Consider the following 22,000-nt stretch of genomic DNA (forward strand, 5'->3'; position numbering starts at 1 on the left):
CAAATTTTATTTCCCCAGAAGGAGTAAGATAACTGGAAGGAGCTAATAAATAAAACAGGAAATTGGTTAATTCGATGCTAAAATTTTACTTGGGAAAATTTATTTGAGCATTTGGACTTGGAAAAATTTATTTGAGAACTGGTTGTGTTTTGAGTTTGTTTGTTTGTTTTGTTTTTTTTTTTAAAGATTTTATTTATTTATTTGAGAGAGAGAGCATGAGAGACAGAGAGCATGAGAGGGAGAAGCAGACTCCCCGCCGAGCAGGGAGCCCAATGCGGGACTCGATCCTGGGACTCCAGGATCATGACCTGAGCCGAAGGCAGTCGCCTAACCAACTGAGCCACCCAGGCACCCTTGAGTTTGTTTTTAATTCATATCGCCAGGTGCTCATTAGTTCAAAGGGTATGTAGTAGTCCCCAACTTCTACCCCCAAGCAGCTAGCTGACGAGATTGAGCTTCCTCTGTGGGAAGGGGATAGGGTTGGAGAAATTCTGTCCCATATAGTAGTGACTTTTTTCTTTCAAATGGAAGAGAAATAGCCTATGTTTATTTGCCTCTGTGATTTTTTTGGGGGGCGGGGAGAGGTGTGGTATCTCTGCATTTACCATGTTCGATATTAAGAACTATTATTTGTTTTTGCAAGTAATCACCATTTAATTATAAATATAAAATTTCCTAACTTTTAAACCTGCAGCCTCACAAACACTAGGCTATTTGTTAAGATGGTTTTCAGTAATGCTTGAAATGTGCTTTCTTAGGTCTTCCCAACACATTTGGTGACTACGATGAAACTCCACATATGATGGCCACGCAACTAAAGGTTAAGGATGGTCTTTCATTTGGTTTTTTAAGAGTTGGAGTAATGGAAATCTTAGATTTAGAATATTTAAAAGTAGAATTTTCTCCTAAAGAAATCCCAGTGTCTATATAACAAAAGCTTACCCACTCTGAATTACGATGGTAGAGGCAGAGGGATGGGCTCGCCGGCAGCATTTTTCTCCCCATCTGGCCCTGGGGCTGTTGGAAAATCCCCAGTCAGGTTGGACCCAGACTAAATGAAACTTCGCTGTCTTCTGCAGTCCTCTCATGTGGTGGCTTCCCTCCCCCACTCCACCCCAACCAAACTTCTGGGTGGAGTAGGTGTCCTCCTTGCTCCCTGTTGTCGCCTGCACACCTTATCACCCACACACCTCCCATCTTTGAATCCCAGGTCATGGGACCATACTGCCCACTAACCCCTGGGTCTGGTCTCTTCCTCATTCCTTGAACTTTCAGCTTCTGGCTCACTAACATTTTCTCCTAAATGATTTCTGACTTGATTCTTGTGATTTCAGTTCCTTATCTAGTAGATGATCTTTCCAATACTCTGACTTCTCAGTTTCTTGACTTCCTGTCTCAGTTACTGTCTTTCGCTAACTAGCGTATGGTTAAACTCTAGACCCACACTGCCCAGTATGTAGCCACTACCATGTGGTTATTGGAGAACTTGAAATGTGACTGAGGAACTGAATTTTTAGCACACAGGCGCACATGAGCAGGAGGAGGAGCAGAGGGAGAGGGAGAAGTAGGCTCCCTGCTGAGCAGGGAGCCCGATGCGGGACTCAGTCCCAGGACCCTGGGATCATGACCTGAGCTGAAGGCAGATGCTTAACCGACTGAGCCACCCAGGCACCCCTGAATTTTTAGTTCATTAAGATTTAAAATTAACTTAAATATAAAAACTGACGCTCACTTTATGTGTTATTTGATACACTATCCAGCTCACAGTCATTCACCTCAGCATATGGGGAAAAAAAAAGTCTCTATTATGACCAAGTAGGCAAATGATTATGTCATTGTACTTATAAATGGTGTAAAGGATTTCATAGCATCTGGACTATTTTCTGCTTTTAAACTTAGATCCAGGGCGCGTGAAAGCTTTATATCTTGGATTAAGTATGTTTAACTCTCTTTACAATGAAAAATTCATTATTCGGGAAACATAGATCTCCTGCTGAATTGGTGGAAGCGAGTTTAGAATTCAGATGGGCTCTGTGAAACTTTTTCTTTTCCGAAATGCAGGCCTTTGCTGTGGATGGCTTGGTCAATATAGTGGGTGGTTGCTGTGGTACGACACCAGATCATATCAGGTAGGAATCACTTCTAAATACGCTCTTTTGTCATGGGACCAATCATGTCCTCCACCCCCCACCATTCATGTGTTGAAGTTCCAGCCGCCCAGTTCCTTTGAATGTGACTGTATTTGGAGATAGGATCTTTAAAGAGATAATGAAGGTACGATGAGATCCTGTGGGTGGACCCTAATCCAGTGTAACTGGTGTCTTTGTGAGACAGACACACAGAGGAAGGGATCGAGTGAACACATAGGGGGAAGACGGCTGTCTCCAAGCCGGAGAGGCCTGAGAGGAGACTGGCCCTGTCCACACGCCTTCGTCTCAATTTCTAGCTTCCGGAACCTTGAGAAATTGCTGCTCTTTAAGCTACTCAGCCTGTGGTGTTTTATTTTGGCAGCCCTAGCAAACTGAGATGCCTTTATATTGTGAAAAATTCCAATAAAAGTAGAAAAATAGTAAAATGAATTTCCATGTGCCTACCACAGAGTTTCGATAATTTTCTAGATTTTGCTATTCCTATTTTGTCTGTTTTCCAACTTTTTCCCCCTTAGAATGTTGTGAAGCAAATTCCAGATATCATGATATTCTATCACTTAAATACCTAACTAGTATTCAGAAAATTAAGGAGGAACGGTTCATATATCTTGTGGGCAAGTACATGTGTCCATTAGTTGTCTCATGGAAGGGGAAGACAGTAAGACAACCAGGTACCTTAAGGTCATTGCGTACTCCATGTTGTTGAGTGAACGTGTGAAACATGTGGTGTGGAAGAAGAGCCTGGTGGAGTATGTGTTCAAGTCCTTGCCATTTTGTGGCTAAGAGGAATAAGAAGTGGAATAAAATCCAGTTTCAGACTGTTTGTAATTTGTTTTTTCTCTCCTGTGACTGATGATCCTGTTTTGAGCCAGTCATCTCACTGTTCTGAGTCTGTTTTTGTGCACGCGATGTGTCCACCATCCTGAATTACCTAACAGTTCACTGCTTTTGTTGGCTTCTGTGATAGACTCTGTGAAGAGCCTATGGAATTTTTAAAATATCTTTTTTTTTTTTTTTTTAAGATTTTATTTATTTGACAGAGAGCGAGAGAGGGAACACAAGCAGGGGGAGTGGGAGAGGGAGCAGGGAGCCCGATATGGGGCTCGATCCTGGGACCCTGGGATCATGACCTGAGCCGAAGGCAGACACTTAACGACTGAGCCAACCAGGTGCCCCTGAAATATCTTTTAAATAGTATCTAAAAGCTATCAGTAGTTTAAGGTGGATCTCTTTTTGTTTTTAAATCTTTGGATCTCTTTTTGTTTTTAAGATTATCTCCTCCTTTTTAAAAAAAGTTGTTTTAAAAATACCTGTGTGTTTGTGTTTCTGTGTCTGTGTATCTGCATGCAGGTATATGTATGTCTGTATCTACTTACCTACCTACCTGTGTGTGTGTGTGTGTGTGTGTGTGTTTGCTGCTTTTACTTTGGCATACCAGTCTAGGGGGCAGCAGAGTGAGGAGTTCATACTGGCCCTGATAATTTAGTGGAGTAGACAGATTTTTCCAGGTTGATTAAAGACATAATTTACCAGAGCCAATAAGGTTAAAAAGTATATGCATAATCAAAGCAAATTTTGAAGACTAATCATCTTGGAGTTTTAGTGATTTATTACCATGGACCCTCCCTACTCTGTGCTTTCTGTGCTTGGGAAAAACTGACCTGAAACACGGGCCTCCACTCCTGGCACCTCTCCTGTATGCTCCTCCTTCTCAATGATGAAGCTTTTTTTTCTTTTAAACCACTAAGAAGCAAGCACCTATTTCATGGAGTAAAGGGCATCTATGGGTTTGGGAAAGAAAGGAGATTTGCTGTTTGCATTTGCGTAAACCATTACGTATGTCGGTTTCTATCTCTTGAGGGCAGAAACTGGTGCAGTCAGTACACAGCAGACTGGGAAAATACAGAAAAGTTAAAGTTGACACATTCATTTTCTGCATTGCTGAGAAAACTAAAAGGCATAACTGTTGCTGCACTTTTGGAATTAGGTATATAATTATGTGCATAATTATGTTAGACTTAATTTCATAGCTGGGAATTAGTTTAATTAAATTTATTTTATTTCGAATTAATGGAGATAGTGTTTTCTCTTTTAACTCAGGGAGATTGCTAAAGCTGTGGAAAACTGTAAGCCTAGAGTTCCACCTGCCACTGTTTTTGAAGAGCATATGTTACTATCTGGTAAGTGATAAAGTAATGATTTTTATCATTTCAGAAACCATTTGTGGGTTAATTTTGTGTTTATCCTAAGTGGTAGTGATGTGTGTGCCACGCAGCTTGTTTCTTAGGTCAAGGAAGCGTCCATATTTTTTCTTGCATTTAGATGAATTCTCGTGAAGATCAGGGGTGGGAAATGGGCAGAAGGTACAGGTGGTTTGCCCGGGTGGGGCCCTTGCTTGGATTTAGAACTCACGTGGCCCTGGCTCTGTGAGGCACTGCTTTGAAAACATACTCTCGGCCACAGGCTAACTGTTGTAATCATCAGACTTGCTCTTAGTTATTGAAAATTCCAAACTGTCGAGGCTCAGTGGTTTGTCACGACAGCAGCCTCTTCGTAGAAAATTGTGCTTGCTTCTACAACATGATTGTCGCCATCTGAGATTCACCACGTATTTAGGACTTTACAGAGAGGTGTGGTATTGACTGTTCTCTGGTGCTCGACAGTCCCATAAGGTGGGCAGCTTCCCTTTTTGAGAACGAGTGTTGATGTTCAAATAAGGAACGTTAATAAAAGAGTTTATCATGCCATCCATTAGAAACATAACTTTAAATTTTATGTTTTCCCCATAATACTTCAATGATGTATTGTTAGGTAGTATTTCTAAGGAAAATAATTGTGTGTGTGTGTCTATATATATATATATACACATATAGACACACACACACACACACAGATTCTTAGAGAACATACAAATAGCGCACATGGGAAATTAGGCACCCTAATAATTTAGAATTTAGCATTTCTCTGAATTGAAATATTTTTGTTCCTTATGTTCCTCTAAGAAAATTGAAATAAAATACAAGGGAAAGTAAAAGGAACACCTACTTTTCTCAGTTGGAATATAACTTCATCGAATTCATCCCAGTGAGTGAGTGTGAAGTTGGGTTAAAAACCCTCTTCAGTCTTCCTTGTTTTCTTTTTGTTCTCCAGAAAACAGAGAGAGGTGTGGTAGGATAGTTTATTTCATCCTTAGATCTTAAAACTTGTTTGCTTCAGCCAAGGACTAGCAGTTTAAATAGTCAGCCTTTCCCACAATTGAAACAAGAAGAGAACCACTTAGATATGATTTTTATTTTAATTTATTTTTTTAATTAAGATTTTATTTATTTGAGAGAGAGAGAGAGAGCACAAGCAGGGGGAGGGAAAGAGGGAGAAGCAGGCTCCCCGCTGAGCAGGGAGCCCGACATGGGGCTCCATTCCAGGACCCCCGGGATCATGCCCTGAGCCTGAAGCAGATGCTTAACTGACTGAGCCACCCAGGCTCTTCTAGATACGATTTTTAAAGAAGAATTTAGATGTAAGAATAAAAGAATCCTCTTCTTCTGATTTGAATTTCATGTGCTATTTCTAAATTGCTTTAAAAATCACCTTCAATCAGATTTTAAAGAATGACATCAAACATACTCTTTCATGGATTACAAACTTAAGAAAACCGTAGTTTTTATATCAGATACTTCACATGTGTAACTGATGAGAAGCCCTCTGTATGCGGCACTCATAGGGTGATGATGCAGGACCCCTTGAGCATTTACACGTCGGCCCAGCTGTCTGCCTGTCCTGCATGCCCCCGGGTCTGACTAAGGCCCGGGGCCACCCTGCGGCTCACTCGGAGGGTCACTCCCAGTGGGAAGAAATCATAGGACAAAACTGGGAAGGGATAGCTTCCCCAGTCCCTTAAACAGTCTGGAATACTTTTGTGATTGCTCATCTCATATTCGTTTTTTTCCTTTCCCTGATATTTTGTTCTTTCTCAACCAGTGCTTTGACGAAGGACACAAAAGCCATTTTCTTTTATTGACAACAACGGCTATGACTGCTGGTGCTAATTTTATGCTTATCAGTGTTCTCTAGTCTCATTTTTACAATAGTGCCATGAAATGTATGAAACAAGTATGAAAAACCATCCTTTTACATCTCTCTTTTATACGATCAGAAGCTATGAAAGAAGTGTCCCTGGGCTTTGAACCCGCGGCTGGCTGTCCCTCCATCCTTCCTGTAACCACCCTGCAAGCCCCCCTCGCCTCACACTTTCAGTAGAACAAGTAGAGCAAAAACAGTTAAGGGCTGTTTCTATAGTGATGCTTTACGCCTCATCTCGCTTTTTACCTCCGTGAATGTGTTCATAATTAGAAAGCCGGTATTTGCCCCTCAATTGGCCTGTAACAGGAGAGATACAAGGAGAGAGGTGCAGAGAGCCCCAGTTTTCCCAGCGTCAGCTCATGAGTGGGGGATGTGCTGCGGCAAATCCTGTCTCCCGGGGCTCAGCATGGGTCCTTCCTTGTGATCCCATTCGTCCTTGCTGGTTATAGGTTCATGGCCTCTGGATCAAAGACATAAGGTAAAGCGCTCAGCTCACAGCTGGTGTGATTATGAAAGCTTACTCCATCCGGCTTCAAGCTGATGTCTGGGTGGACGGCTGCAGAGTGATCCTTCTGATTCTAACTTCATGGCTTCCACCCCCCACTCTTGGTGAAATAGGGGTATGATGATAATGTTTCCTTGTTTCTCAGAGCTGGTATGAAGCAGTTCTTTTTTTTTAAAGATTTTATTTATTTATTCATGAGAGAGAGAGAGAGGCAGAGGCAGAGGGAGAAGCAGGCTCCCCGTGGAGCAGGGAGCCCAATGTGGGACTCGATCCCAGGACCCTGGGATCATGACCTGAGCCGAAGGCAGACGCTTAACTGACTGAGCCACCCAGGCGTCCCTGGTATGAAGCAGTTCTTTAGAAACATTTTGCATCTCCACTCCTAAAATACTTCCTTTGGGAGTTCTGGGTGTCCACGTAGCTGTAACATGTAGCCTTTGTTGTGTTTAAATATCCCTGGGGGAGGAGGCCATGGTCCTAATCCCACATCAGGGATCCTGTCTAGTCCTGTGGGCTGTGCCGCCGAAGCTTCTTTCTCAATGAAAACATTTGTTTTCTGTCTGTCTCATGTCATCCTATGAATTTTCAGAAAATTTTCAAAATGCTTCTCCTTTTAAGGTCTAGAGCCCTTCAGGATCGGACCGTACACCAACTTTGTTAACATTGGAGAGCGCTGTAACGTGGCAGGATCCAGGAAGTTTGCTAAACTCATCATGGCAGGAAACTATGAAGTGAGCATCTCATTAAGACCCTTGAGGCATCTGCCATGTTTTTGGCTAGACAGCATGTAAATGAGACAGCTCTGCCTTCGAGAGTGTTATTAGCAGAGCTTCTGGGGACCGTGAGGAGAACGGTCACGTGTGTCTGCAGCAGGTGGGCAGGTGGGAGCCTGCGGCTTCGGGAGACTGAAGCTGCTGTTATTAATATTTGTCAAAAAGAACTGCCTCTGGGATCTGAAGTGGGGTGAGGTGGGAGGGATCCAGGTTCTGGCTGTTTCTATTAACTGTGAAGTAAGTTTAAGAATTTGAGAATACTCTTCATGTTGGCTTCTCACAAATCCTTCCAGGGAAAGGAGAAGCCAAGAGCATTCCTAGTCACTTCCTCGTGACCACATCCAACAGCTGACTAGTGCGGTGGTCTTGATTCTGCTGGCTCTAGACTAAAATAAACAAGCACACAGAAAAGAAGGAATAGGCCCCTGCCGTGGAGAGTCTACATGACGGGTTAGCCATAGTATTTCTCAGCTTGGTCACTCTGTGGGTCTGCAAACTCTGATCCCCATAGAGCCTACCCTACACAGCCGGATAGATTTTTTTTTTTTCTTACTAAAATAGTAAGTTAAACATTGGAGGAATTTAGTCTGGGCTTTCGTGATGATTTATTTTATCATCAACTGTCACTTGGAGGTTTTGCAAGCTTTAGGAAATAGATTTTCCAGAAATCAGTATCAAAGCAGACTTCATTTTAATCACCAAGAAAGGAGCCATTTATCAGCCTTCATGGACTTATTAGTTACTGCTCCACGGTAGCACTCGGTGGCGCCCCTCTGTGGCACACCGACACGGCCTGCTTAGCTGCTTTGCTGGTTCCTGGCAGGTTCCGTCTGCCCTCTGCCCTGCATTCCTGCTGCTGCTGCCGTGAGCTCTTGTCACAGCCCTCCCCCAGATCAGAAGCTTTCACAAGGTCACATTTTGTGCAGATGGGAGAAAATCCAAGCTCTTTAGGCCACCATTCATTTCGCTCACTTAGACACCAGACTGTCTTCCCATCCCGACCTGTCACCCGAACATTCCAGAAGGCTTGCTTCTGTACCCATGCCTTTTTTTTCTTGTTTGTTCCTCTCTGAAGTCCTGATGACCCTTAGTAGTTACATAGCATTCTTCAGTTGGCCATGTTTCTATTTACTTTTTGATTCTTATGGCCATTCTGTGGTGTCCCTTTGAGCTGTCAGATTTGATAGATTTGATACTGAGGACAGAGGGCAACTTAGGAACATGAAAGCGGATGGGAGTAATAATATCTAGCCTTCAGTAGGGTCTTACTATGTGCCAGTCATGGTGCGAGGTGCTTTCCATCATTACTCACCGAATCCTCACAGACCCATGAGATAGGTTCTATTGTTACCCCCATTTTTCCCACGTACATCTGGGGGAAGGCAAACTACTCACCTGTTGTTCACAGCAAGTGAATGATAGACCCCAAGGCCACTCTGCTGTCCCTGCCTGCAGGACACAGGAGGAGGCAGTGGGATCTGTCAGGGGGCCGCTAGGGCTGACTCCTCATTTGATTCTACTTTTCCCTGAGTTAGCGATCCCTCAAGCCTTTGTGGTTTAACGGAAGGAGCACTGACCTTGAAAGAAGCTCCAGGGCTGATTTTTGCTCACCTTGTACAAATGACGTCATCGTAGCGAGCCCATTTGGGAGGGTTGGATCTCCAAGATTTTACTCCGTGACTTTTCTGGAATAGAAAGGTCAGGTATTGGCATCTCTGCTTTCCAGCTCTTTCGATCTCTGGTCTCACCAGTTTGCTGGCTGTCTCCGCTCTGCTTCCTCCAGTCTGTCTCCCAGCGGCCAGCTGAAGACTGTTCCTCTGAGGTGGCTTCCTCCATTTCAGTCCGCAGAGACTGGCCCTCTCCTGCTTTGCAGGCCGTCTCGCACTTGACTCACACCTCACATGGCAACACTGCTGGCTCTTTGTGTGACTATGTCATATGTCCCCAGCTAGATGTAAGCCCTCCAGGAACAGGGATTGGGACGCATGCTTTCGATTCTTTATAATATTTCACACATTGCCAATACTGAAAAAACATTTTTTGATGTGCTGAATTTTATTGTGATCCTTTTCCTGTGTAACCTTGGGTCATTACGAATGGTCTTTCCTTGTGGCATATGCAAAAGGTCTCATGCCTGCTCTGTCACAATGATTAAAATTTCGATGTCGTTTTCTTAAGCTAAAGAAAAAATAAGACAACATCAGAAGCTACTATTGATTTTATCCTTATTTATTTTATTACATTACAAAGTGTACGATGAAGACCTAAAATAAACCCTGTTTTATCAGTTAGTTAGAAAGCATTATGGAACGTGTATATTTTGCCCAGCATTGTTCAAAGGAGAGCAGGAGAAACCTAAGACCTTTCCAGAGTTCCAAACACTTACACTCTATTTTGAGGAATAAGCTAATACTCATGAAATCCTGGGGAAACGATGATCTCATAGACCACGATGATGTAATGATCACAGTCATTGCAGAAGTTACAGAGGCAGCACGTCATTGTGGAATAAGCCATGTTTCCCACCCAAAGTATGTTTTCTGGAGCACTGAGCCTACAAGATACTCCTTCAGTGGTCACAAGTTGGGAAATGCTGCGTATTCTGTTCTTGGATATTTACAGTGGGTGACAGTGTATTAAAGGATTTGAAAAGCCTTCCAGTATAAAAATCTGTTGGATTTTATTTAACTCCTATTTCATGTAACTCTTACCAACAGTCTGCAACACACTTTGCATGTCTTGGCAAACACTGAAGAGTCACAGAAGTTGTGGATGGTTTCTCTGAGGACTTTTTTGGAGGAGCTGGGGCTTGAGCTGGGTCCTAAACAGTATAGAAGGGAAAGGGATTGTATCCCAAGCAGAGGAGACAACTTGATCTGTGACCCTGAAGTGGAAACAGATGTGGTTGGGTGAAGGGAACCAGGAGAGGAAGAGTGGGGCCGGGTCACAGAAGGCCTGGAACGCCAGGCTGAGGGAGTTGAGCTTCTTTATGGCAGGAGGACAGAGCCTTGGTGGATTCTGAGTCGTGAACTGAAATGAGGGAGGAGATGTGGAGGAAAGGCCAGTCATCAGATTGTGATGATGGATGGGAGGAGAGCAGGCCGGGACTTGGGGAGGCTGGTTCATCCTGTCTGATTTGAAAGGACTGCTGGGGTGGTAGGGATGACTTTTGTAGCCTTCTCTTGAGTCACCTTCTCCTAATGCTGCCTCCTCTGGCATTCTTCCTTCAGGAAGCACTGAGTGTTGCCAAAATGCAGGTGGAAATGGGAGCGCAGGTGTTGGATATCAACATGGATGATGGCATGCTGGATGGTCCGAGTGCAATGACCAGATTTTGCAACTTCATTGCTTCCGAGCCCGACATCGCCAAGGTTGTACAAAATGAGGGGATTTACCTGCCCTCATCTGTCACTCATTTAACTTTGTCACTTGTCCCAGGGATCCGTCATCGCACGCCCTGGTGTTCTCTTTTCCTACAGTGAAAGTGAACGGTTTCTGTTTGTCACTTTCTTCCCTAATGGTAGTCTTTCGATATAAACCAGAGAGAGTTGTGACTTCAGCTCAGCTGTTTCCAAGGCTTCTGGAATTGCTCACAAGAATTGAGTTTCCTCTGATGTCTGGATGGACTAAGAACCTCCTTCCCACGTCTCTGAAGGACATTAGTTGCCTGTTCCTACCAAGACATTAGTTCTGTTCTGAGCACAGGGTCACTCAGGCAGTTCTTCCTTATTGCGGGAGGAAGAGACCTTCTGGGGCTTATCAGAGTAAACAAAACTATAAAACAAGATTAAATCAAAATAGCATATGTCAGCTTTTACATTTGTTCTTTAAAAGATGAAAACTAATTTGTGTGTCCAGTTCTTTAAAACATTTTTTAGGTGGATCCTAAAATCTTTAAAGTTTTTACTTCATTTCTCTACCATTGAATTTGTGATGGAGAAGTGATTTGTGAAGTTCTTTTTTAAAGAAACTTCCTAGTGCTTTGAGAGACGGGGCTGTCAGTGTTTCGTTAGGCCTTCAGCCAGTGCTTAAGTCAGGCGTCTTGCGGTAAGCAGTGGATTACATTAACCCATCTTTCATTTGTGTCTTTAAACTCCTCAGTAAAAAGCCTCATCACTCCTCTGGGAGTAAATATTTTGAGAATTTAAGGTACGGAGAAGGGGGAGCAGCTGTTCATCAGCTGAGGGGTAGGAAGGGGGCTCTGCTGGGAGTCGGAAGACTCTTACGGTCCCAGGCAAGCCAACTGACCATTGACCCGAGTTTCCTTCCTCTGCCCTGAAGTGGGAGCAGTCATACCTGCTGTGTCTGACTCTCGAACCCTGAAGATAAAAGTGCCTTCACTATGAACAGCCTTGTGTAACTTAAGACATTGTTAATTAATTACTGTTCTGATTGCTCCAGTAATTGTTCTTCCTTATCTTTCCTGGATTGGACCTCCTACCACAATTTATTTGAGACCAAATTATGAACAGCTGGAGTCGAGCATAAAAAGGTGCGACTAGCACATTTTCACCAGCGGAGTTGGGACACCACACTCAACCAGCACTTTAAAACATTGGCCTGGTATTGGCACTAGTACTTGACCACAAACCTGTCATTACCAGCGTGCTGGGAAAGGGTAGAAGCGAGAATCCCTTGTTCCGTTGTGCTCTCTCTCCTTTGGAGGTGGGCCTGAGGAAGAGCCGATTGCCCTGGGAACCTTTCCGTGATTCTCCTGCCCGCCCCCCATGCACAGGTGGGGTCTGGTGCCCCTGAAGCAGGCTTTCATGACAGCTATGCCCCTCTCCTGCCCTCACGTCCCCCACACTTTATGTCGTTACTTGTTAAATTGTTTATCTTTATAAAGCTCGGGGAAGCCAGGGAGCCACCAACTCTGTCATTGCCCCCAAGGCTAGCGTGCGGCCTAATGTGGTTGTCGCTTAATTATATACTTATTGAGTGACTTAAGCAAAGGAGCCTAGATCAGCTGCCCTGTTTCATTTCTGTGCTTGACTCTAGTCCTGCCTCGAAACCCTTACTTTCACCTTTCCCGGAACAGAGGCATGAATGCATGGAGACTAGTAAAATTGGCCCTGTTCTCATCTGTGCCTTCCAACTTCGTCCTTTCTCGTAGTTATATACATTTATTAAATATTACGTTTTTCCTTTCTAAGAGTAAAATTTTGTCTTATCCAGTCAGGAACTTGATTTTCTTTCTTTTTTAAAGATTTTTTATTTATTTATTTGAGAGAGAGAGAATGAGAGACAGAGAGCATGAGAGGGAGGAGGGTCAGAGGCAGAAGCAGACTCCCTGCCGAGCAGGGAGCCCGATGCGGGACTCGATCCAGGGACTCTGGGATCATGACCTGAGCCGAAGGCAGTCGCTTAACCAACTGAGCTACCCAGGCGCCCAGGAACTTGATTTTCTAAAGGGAAGATTGGATGTGAATAACTTGGCTGGAGGGCTGTTCCCGAGGATGTGAGGCCAAACCTTAATCCCAGAGTCAGATCAGGGATACCGGAATCCTGTTTGAGCTGTAGGCACTGGAAGGTGTAAACTGGGAATGAAGCAGATGAGCTGAGCTCTGTGATTTCGTCCTGGTATTTAGCTGGGATCTTTGATGTGTGTAAATTTTGGACTCATGCATGGGGTCGCCTGTAGGACCGGAATCACTCCAAGTGTTATGGGCTTTAAAAGAACAAGTACATTAAAATCCTTTTTCTGCCACACTGTTATTGGTGTACTGTTTCCCTACATACTAAATGAGGACTGGGAGCTGGCCCTCAGAAGGGAATCTGTGTGACCTGTGATTTTTCCCTGATTCTTCCTGCCCCTCTGGTCTAGGTGCCCTTGTGCATCGACTCTTCCAATTTTGCTGTGATTGAAGCCGGCTTGAAGTGCTGCCAGGGCAAGTGCATTGTCAACAGCATTAGCCTGAAGGAGGGAGAGGATGACTTCTTGGCGAAGGCTAGAAAGATTAAGAAGTTTGGAGCTGCTGCGGTGGTCATGGCTTTTGATGAAGAAGGGCAGGTGAGTGATTTCTTTGGACCTCGCTCCATGGCGTTCCCTGGGCGAGACAGAGCAGTGGAAGAGAACAGAGTCTGAAACAGCTGTGTAAACACCACAAATGTATATGTATACACATAGGCACACACACGCGCATCATACACACGTACAGACACTTGTATCGTGTGTGTGTGAAAATTGGATGTGTAGTAGTCGCTGTATCGATGGAGAAAGGAATTATTCAGTAAAAGCTATTAGACCTACTGGCTGTGCACTTGGGAGAAAATAAAGTACAGACCTATTTCCCACCATCTACTAAAATAAAGTCTGCGTCAATGAACGATCTAAACATATAAAGCAAAATTCTAAAGAGTGTATGGGCAAATCCTCACCTAAAGTTGGGAAGCCAGAAGGAAAATTAATAGAGCTATCCGCATGGGAATGTAACACTTTCTCTGGTGAAGGGCATGGTATTATCTGCAACATGAGTAGTAACAGCGGGTTAATAGCCCCAATATGCAGCGTTTCCGTAAATCAGAAAATAAAACACCCAAATCAACCCAAAAGAAGATAAAGGAAATGAATAAGCAGCTTATAGGAAAAAATGCAAATAGCCAATAAACCTATGAGAAGATACTATATGTTACAATGATTAAAGATAGGAAAAAGGAAGCATTAATGAGATATTTGTTTCTTTTAGCAAAGAGAAAAAAAGTAAAAGATTGACACATGGCACCTCTCATAATGTCTCTGCTGTGGAGTCAGGGAGGGGCAATGGGAAACTTCAAACATAATGATAGTTCATCCGAGGGAGGGCGTGCAGTGATTATATTGTATTGTTGCTTTATTATTTTTTTAAAGATTTATTTATTTTAAAGAGTGAAAATATGAGTGGGGGGTGGGGCAGAGGGAGAGAATCCTCACGCAGATCCCCACTGAGTGCAGAGCCCGACCGGCTGATCTCATGACCCTGAGATCATGACCTGAGCTGAAACCAAGAGTCGGATGCTCAACTGACTGAGCCACCCAGGCACCCCTGTTGTTGCTATATACCTCACATGACTTTTACAACTATTTTTGTGTCTATTCAATATTTTTTAAAAAACAATGAAAAAAACTCCATTCCTTATGAATCAGCCCCCTCTTGGAATTTAATAATAAGCTGATATGTAAGGGTATATGTTCACACTTATTGTGGCTCTGTGGTAGCGAAAAATGGGAAATACTCTGAAAGTTCTTCAGTAGTGGAATACCTTGGTTCTTACTACATGCCATAAGGAATACTGTGTACCAGGTAAAAAGAATGAGGTGATGGAAGCCATGGAAACAATATATCGGAAAATGGAAAAAAAAACCTAACAGGTGACATGATTCTGGTTTTATTTAATAAAGAATTAATATGGGTATATGTGTGTCTGTATAAGCAGAGAAAAAAATTGCTAGGTAACTGGAGGGTAGGGATGGTTTCAGATGGGGACATACTGACTTCTTTTATATAATTGACAAACGGGATTATATGTTGTTTTTCTTTCTCTGCTTTGTGTATTTTTAGAATAAAATTATTTTTAACTAAAGGGTTATTGTATTTGTACAAAAGATGTATTTTCATCAGGAGAGAAATTCAAATAATTCAGAAGAGTGCAGAGGAGATCATTTTGATAATGAACGGGTATTGAACCTTTACTCTTACCACGCAGGCACACCTCACACGTTAAATCAGCTTTTCCTCCCAACGTATAAATGTTGGGTATATATGATTATTATTTTTGTATTCCATGCACTTGAGTCCCTGTTATCACAGGTAGCATGTAGTAGTACTAGGATTTGAGCCGAGATCTGCTATTATTCAGCAGAGTGAAATGATAGTTGTTTCTTGATTTTTTAGTGGAATGAGTGTGGTCAGCGAATACCCTAATTCATTCAGTCCTTTACCCCTGTGCCCTGGTTTTCCTCGTCCGTTCGTGGAAGTGGGGCTGCTAGGTCAAAGCGCATGCGCATGCAGCATTTGGACACACGCAGTTAACTCCTGCGTCTGCGAAGTTGTTACCCAGTCCTCTTCCACTACTAGTTCCGTGTGGTGGGACCCTCGGACATAATTTTTAGTTCCAGAGACAAATGGTTCTGTGTGGCTCTTTATGGAAAACAGAAGCCCGCAGCCCTCTAGACGCCCAGAGGCACCGGTTGTCAGCTTTCTTATCTGCTCCTTGTAGCATTTACCTCCTTATCTCCAAGTCCCCGTTTCCGCTGTTATTCATTGCCTCTCTGTAGTGCCCACAGATTTGGCATTTTTACTCTCCTCTACCCCCTCCTTCCCACATCTTTCCTTTCTCCCCACACCCTCCCAGTACAGTTAATTTTAGTTGTAACTATTTTCGGCGCTCACATCAGTAAGCAGTGCACAGGCTGAGACAGGGTGCGAGAGCTCCAGTCCTTTCCTGCACCCCGAGATCAGGACTTTCTGTCTGCTTTGTTTCTTACAGATTGTATGTTCAGAATACCCCTGGTCGTGTACACTTCCAATATCCAGTGTATCCGGGCACACTCAGTAGACGGTCATTTTGATTTCTTGAAGAATTCTCCCTCCCAGTCTCCTGACATGGTCTGGAAGGTCGTAGGCTGGCTGCCCAACTGGCCCCTGAGCCACCATCCCAGGGATTCTTCTCGCCCCTCTCTCGGGCTTTTCCATCTCATAATGTCTGAGTTCTTGGCTTAATCTCTCATTTGGTGGAGTGCGTCCTCTGTCAGCTGCCTAGGAAAGAAAACATGGCAGTAAATATTTTTGAAGCCTTACATGTCTGAAAGTGGCCCTATTCTACTTTGACACTTCTGGGACAATTGTATGGGTATCGGAGTACAAGCTTGACATCATTTTGAATCGTTTTCCACACTGGTGCTCTTCTAACCCTTGGTTCTTTTTTGCAAAACCTATTTATCTTCCTGCTTTCTGGATGCTTCTTGGACCTTCTGTGTCCATGATGTTCTGAAATCGCTTGACGATGAGCCATCCATTATGTTGGGCCCTATTGGGCCCTTTCATTTGGAAAACTTGAGGCCACGGTTGTAGCAAGTTTTCTTGAATGGTTTTATCTTCTCTTTTGGCATGTGGGGCATTCAGATACTAGATGTTTTGGAAAGATTGCCTAATTTTCTTGTCCTTCCTGTTTTTTTCAGCTCTAGCATTTTGCTCTGCTCAGTGTGAGATTTCTACCCTTATATTTATTCTCCAAACCCGCTGTTAAGTCTTTATCTCTTCTTTTTCTAGGAGCTCTTTGTTGTTGTTGTTGTTGCTGTTATCTAAGTGTTCTTTTAAGAATTGATATGGAAATCTGTTATTGTTTGATGGAGGCAGATACCGGCCTTAATCCTTTCAAATCTATCTTGAGCACCTAGTGTGTGCCAGGCCCTGGGGAGATTGCAGGGAAAAACCTAGTCTCTGTCCTTGTGCAATTTATATTCTTAGAGGGCAAAGGGAGTAAGAAACAAAAACACAGATCACATACGTCATCTAACATATATAGACATATGTGGATAAACTTGGGAATAATTTGTACATGGATGGGATTTAAAGCAGGGAGACTATTCTGTCACCAAAGGAATGACTGTCGAGCAGAGGTCCTAGGACCAAGTGCATCTTGGAGCTGCAGTGCTCAGGGCTGGGGAGAAGAGGAGACACCATCATCATCAGAAGAATTTGAGGAGGAGCATCCTATTTGGTAGGAGAGGAACCAAAAGACAGGGTTCACTTGGAAGCCAAGAGAAGAACAAGCTTCAAGAAAGGCATGATGAGCTATTTTAAAAGAGCTGTGGTGGATTGAGTTGGATGAAACAAAGAATTTGTCATTGGATTTAGAAATGGGGTAGTTTATGATCTTGCTGTACTGTTTCTAAGGAAATGAAAGCCCGATTGGAGTGGGTTCAAGAGAGAATAAGGAGAATTGGAGGCAGCAGGTGTAAACAGCCTTTTTTGAGGAGTTTTGCTGTAAAAGGGAACAGAGACATAGTGTGGAAACCAGACATGGATAGGAGGTTAAGGAAGGGTGTGTGTGTGTGTGTGTGTGTGTGTGTGTGTGAGAGAGAGAGAGAGAGAGAGAGAGAGAGAAGATGGGTGATGTGACAGTATGTGTCCGGATATCTGGAAGCTGATGATGTGAATGGTCTGGTAGAGAGGGAAGAACTGATGCACCAGAAAAAGGGGGCATTTGCTGGGTCCGTGACCTTGTAAGTGGAGAGGGAGGGCAATCAGCGTGCTAGTGGAGGGGAAGCCTGGCTCACGCGGCGGGAGAGGAAGCCGAGTGTAAGAGTGCGGATCCAGAGGCACGCTGGGCGGTGTGCTGGTGGGAGTCTATAATTGCTTCTGTTTTCTCAGTGAAGGTAGGAAGCAAGGTCAGCTCTGAGAATGAGAATGAGAATGCAGTGTTGTGTGCTTTGCGTGTCTGTGGTGCTTAACCAGGAATGTGAGGCAGAAACACTCCCGTGGGGAAGGGTAGTCTCTATGGGTGCTTTTAAAAACCACGTACGGGGGCACCTGGGTGGCTCAGTCATTAAGCGTCTGCCTTCGGCTCAGGTCATGATCCCAGGGTCCTGGGATCGAGCCCCGCATTGGGCTCCCTGCTCGGCGGGAAGCCTGCTTCTCTCTCTCCCACTCCCCCTGCTTGTGTTCCCTCTCTCACTGTGTCTCTCTGTCAAATAAATAAATAAAATCTAAAAAAAAAAAAAAAAAAAAAAACCATGTACGTCCCTGGGCTCCACCCCTGGAGTTCCTGACTCAGTGGGTCGGGAGTGAGAGCTGGCTTCAGTAATTTTTTCATTTTTTTTCAAATTTTAAGTTCCAGTATAGTTAACACAGTGTGACATTAATTTCAGGTGTACAGTATAGAGGATTCAGCAGTTCTCTGCATCACCTGGTGCTTGTCACGACCCCATCACCTGTTTCACTCATCCCCCCGCCCCCGCCCCTCAGGTGACCATCAGTTGATTATCTAGTCAAGGGTCTGTTTTTTGGTTTGCCTCTCTCTTTTCTTCCTTTGCTCATTTGTTTTGTTTTTAAAATCTGGCTTCAGGAATTTTAAAGCCGCAGAGGTGATGTGTAACTCTGGTTGAAAACCACCAGCAGAGTGGATCTCAGTCCTCATAGCAACCACCTGGGGTAGCTGTCGTCCCATTTTACAGTGAGCCAAGGTCAGCTAGGACAAGCTGGAGCCAAGTTTGGATCCCTGCTCTGCCAGTCTGCAGACTGATGCATGTTTCCAAGCCCTGTGTAATCCCCATGCTTTATCTGTTAGCATTGCATAGTGTTTGATTCTGTCTGAGAACAAGCCTTCCCAATTTAGATCTGAATGTGACTACAAAGAAAAAGCAAGTGTAGGGCAAAAAATTTTTTAACTTGCTAGTTATGAAAGAATGCAAATTAGAGCAATATTAAGGTAGTGTTTTATCCATACTAAGTTAGTAAAAGTAAACTTAAAAATGATCAAGATCTGTGCTGGTCCAGCAGTAGTAAACAGAAAGCCTTATTCATTCTAGAGCATAGCATCAACTGGGACGGTCCTTTTGAAAAACACCATAATACCTGCCAAGGGACATAAAAATGTTCCTACCCTTTGAGCTAATGATCTCATTTCTGGGAAATTATCCCAATAAAAGAATTCAACAGCATAAGAACGCTATATATGCAAGAATTTTTCACTAGCTTTATTGAAGAAAAAAACAACCTAAATGCCCAACTGGAGAGAAATGCTAACTTAGATTACATCATTCTGTTGGAATATTATTCAGAGTATTCAGATAATAATTATGAAGATTATGGAGCAGGATGACAGTGCTTATAAAAAATGTAAATAAAAAATGTAAAACTGAAAATTAGACACTGTATATGACTATGTAAAAACTACATTTGATAAAGATGGGCAGAAAATGCTGTTAAGGGAAGTAATTACTAGAGTAAGGTGGTAGAACTAAAGATTCCGTTTATTTATTTATTTATTTTTAAAGATTTTATTTATTTATTTGAGAGAGAGAATGAGAGAGAGAGAGCACATGAGGGGGGGAGGGTCAGAGGGAGAAGCAGGCCCCCCGCTGAGCAGGGAGCCCGATGCGGGACTCGATCCAGGGACTCGATCCAGGGACTCCAGGATCATGACCTGAGCCTAAGGCAGTCGCTCAACCAACTGAGCCACCCAGGCGCCCCTAAAGATTCCTTTTAAATACTGCTTTTCCTATTACAAAGTAATTTTTCTATATGACTATAGACGTAAATGCTCACTGAAGGATTGTGGTAAGCAGTTATAAAGAGCAAAACAAAAAATTCATGTATTTGCAAAGCTCAGAAACCAACAATCCAGATATTTTGGTATAAAGCATGTCTGTCGACGAGTTCTCATCACGCTTTTGGGTGTAACGGTCAGTTAACCAGAATCCGCTTTGCGTGCATGACACGGTTGCTTCTAAGGAGAATGCGGCTCTCTCAGATGGAAAACCACTGTTGCAACTGGACAGAGCAGAGGAACTCACACCTGCTTTTGTTGCAGTATCTGCCTGCGATTTCAGTTTACGTTTATGATTCATGTTACAATGAAGACTGCCAAGTCAAAGCCATCTGTGGCAGAGGGGACTGGCCCTGAAACTTCTGGAATAAAAGGCGAATAAGGAAGCATTTCTCTGTCTTCTGTTGATGTCAGTAGTTTTGATCGCCTGTTTTTTTTTTTTAAGATTTTATTTATTTATTTCAGAGAGAGAGAGAACACAAGAGGGAGGAGGGGCAGAGGGAGAGGGAGGATTCCAAGCTGACTCTGTGCCGAGCGCAGAGCCCAGTGCAGGGCTCGCTCTCACAACCCTGAGATCATGACCTGAACCAAAATCAAGAGCCGGATGATTAACTGACTGAGCCACCCAGGGGCCCCTGCCTGTTATTTTAACTCTAACAAAATACTAAACACCTTTATCATTGAAATTTCTATGGGAAAGTAACTTTATTCCTACTCACTTCTAGATTTAATTTTCCTTTTCTAATTGAAATGATTATTTTAAATGATAATTTTTGGTAAGGTCGGTTTCTTAGAAATATAATTATCACATGATAGAATGGGCTGTATCATTTTTGTTTGCACCCATGCAAACTATATAAAAGAAGAATCAGTATTCTATAAATGCATCCATTATATTCAACACATTTTCCTATGTTAAACTGATGTGAAAAATAATTTTCCAGTTTATGGAGTAATAAAGCCCCATTGGGATAGTGATTAAAATTTAATTAACCCTAACCTAAAAATAGTGCTATTTTGGCAATATTCAGCGTTGTCATTCAGGAGCATGGTATGTCTTTCCAGTTACTTTTAATCAAGTTTTATAGCTGTTCTTAAATAGGAAATCTCAAGAACGTTCCTAGGTATTTTGTGTTGCTTTGTTGTTGTTGTGATCGGCGTATTTTTCCTTTCGTAAATATTTTTCCTTTGGTAGTGATTTTTTGGATTTTTATTTGGTAATGGCCTCTTTATTGAATTTAGATAAATTGATACTGTTTTTCAGTTGTATTTTCCAGGAAAATACGCACTATGGTATTATAACTAGTTCTAGGAAACGGAAGTAATAGTTCTTAACATTCCCTTTATTTTCCCTCTCTGAAGGTAGTTGGCCCACACCTAGGAACTGATTCTCACATGTTCTCCTCTGACCTTCTGAAAATCCGACCTATATTTCTGCATTTTAAGTGCCTCCTTTTCAGTGGCTCTACAGAGGTCCCTACTCCCTGGCTAAGCTTACATGATTATTTCCATTCTTGGGCCTTTCCTTATAAGATGGACTATAGATCTTAAATTATTTTTTTAAGTTTATTTATTTATTTATTTAAGTATCTCTTCACCCAATGTGGGCTCGAACTCACAACCCCAAGATCAAGAGCTGCATGCTCCTCTGACTGAGCCAGCCAGGCACCCCAGATCTTAAATTCTTAGTAAGAAAGAGACTTCTCTAGATTACCTTCAGAGGTGGGAGTTCATGGCAGGGATGTGAGGAATAGGGGGCCTCCAAGCACTCAGTCCTAAGACATCCACAGAGCCTGGGATGTTCATTGACTTCACAAGAGTAACAGCACAGCATATAGCTGGCGTCTCCCTCAGCTCAGGCCCTCCGGCTTCCCAGCACACACACCTGGCATTCTTGTTTGTGAAAGAGAAGATTGGAACCAGGTCGTGTGCCCCCTGTTAGGATATGGTGCTGCTTCACCTGGGCACTTCCGAGTAGGATTTTTCCAGCAACAACCTCTGCCTGTGGTTTCTAGAAAAAAAGCCATGGGTGGGCATTGGATCATGATGATGACAGGCAGATGAGTCTGGTTTCTGATTTCCTCATTTGCTTTGTCAGCAGTGGTCCCAGATGAGACCCTTTTCTCCTCCCTGGTGTTGGCACACTGGAGATCGCCTCTCAGTCTCGTTCCCTGTCTGACATCGGGTCTGTTTCCTGCTCAGTCCCGAGTCCCTGGCTTCCGGATTCCCTGATGGAACATGAG

The 22,000-nt window shown here is 43.3% G+C and overlaps 1 protein-coding gene across 2 annotated transcripts in view; it reads left to right on the plus strand.

Moving 5' to 3' along the window:
- Nucleotides 1–22,000, plus strand: part of MTR (5-methyltetrahydrofolate-homocysteine methyltransferase) — a 100,706-nt gene that overhangs the window by 27,444 nt on the left and 51,262 nt on the right. Inside the window, exons 10-15 of one of the 2 annotated variants that reach the window (XM_035008527.1) lie at nt 759–820; nt 2,062–2,129; nt 4,251–4,330; nt 7,354–7,466; nt 10,739–10,879; nt 13,333–13,518. In XM_035008527.1, the coding sequence (XP_034864418.1) occupies nt 759–820; nt 2,062–2,129; nt 4,251–4,330; nt 7,354–7,466; nt 10,739–10,879; nt 13,333–13,518 (650 nt within the window). The remainder of the gene's footprint in view (nt 1–758; nt 821–2,061; nt 2,130–4,250; nt 4,331–7,353; nt 7,467–10,738; nt 10,880–13,332; nt 13,519–22,000) is intronic. The other variant, XM_035008526.1, reaches the window with a different exon arrangement.

The sequence above is a fragment of the Mirounga leonina genome, unplaced genomic scaffold, assembly GCF_011800145.1.
Source record: "Mirounga leonina isolate KUSES-001 unplaced genomic scaffold, KU_Mleo_1.0 Mir_152, whole genome shotgun sequence".
Classification (NCBI taxonomy): Eukaryota; Metazoa; Chordata; class Mammalia; order Carnivora; family Phocidae; genus Mirounga; species Mirounga leonina.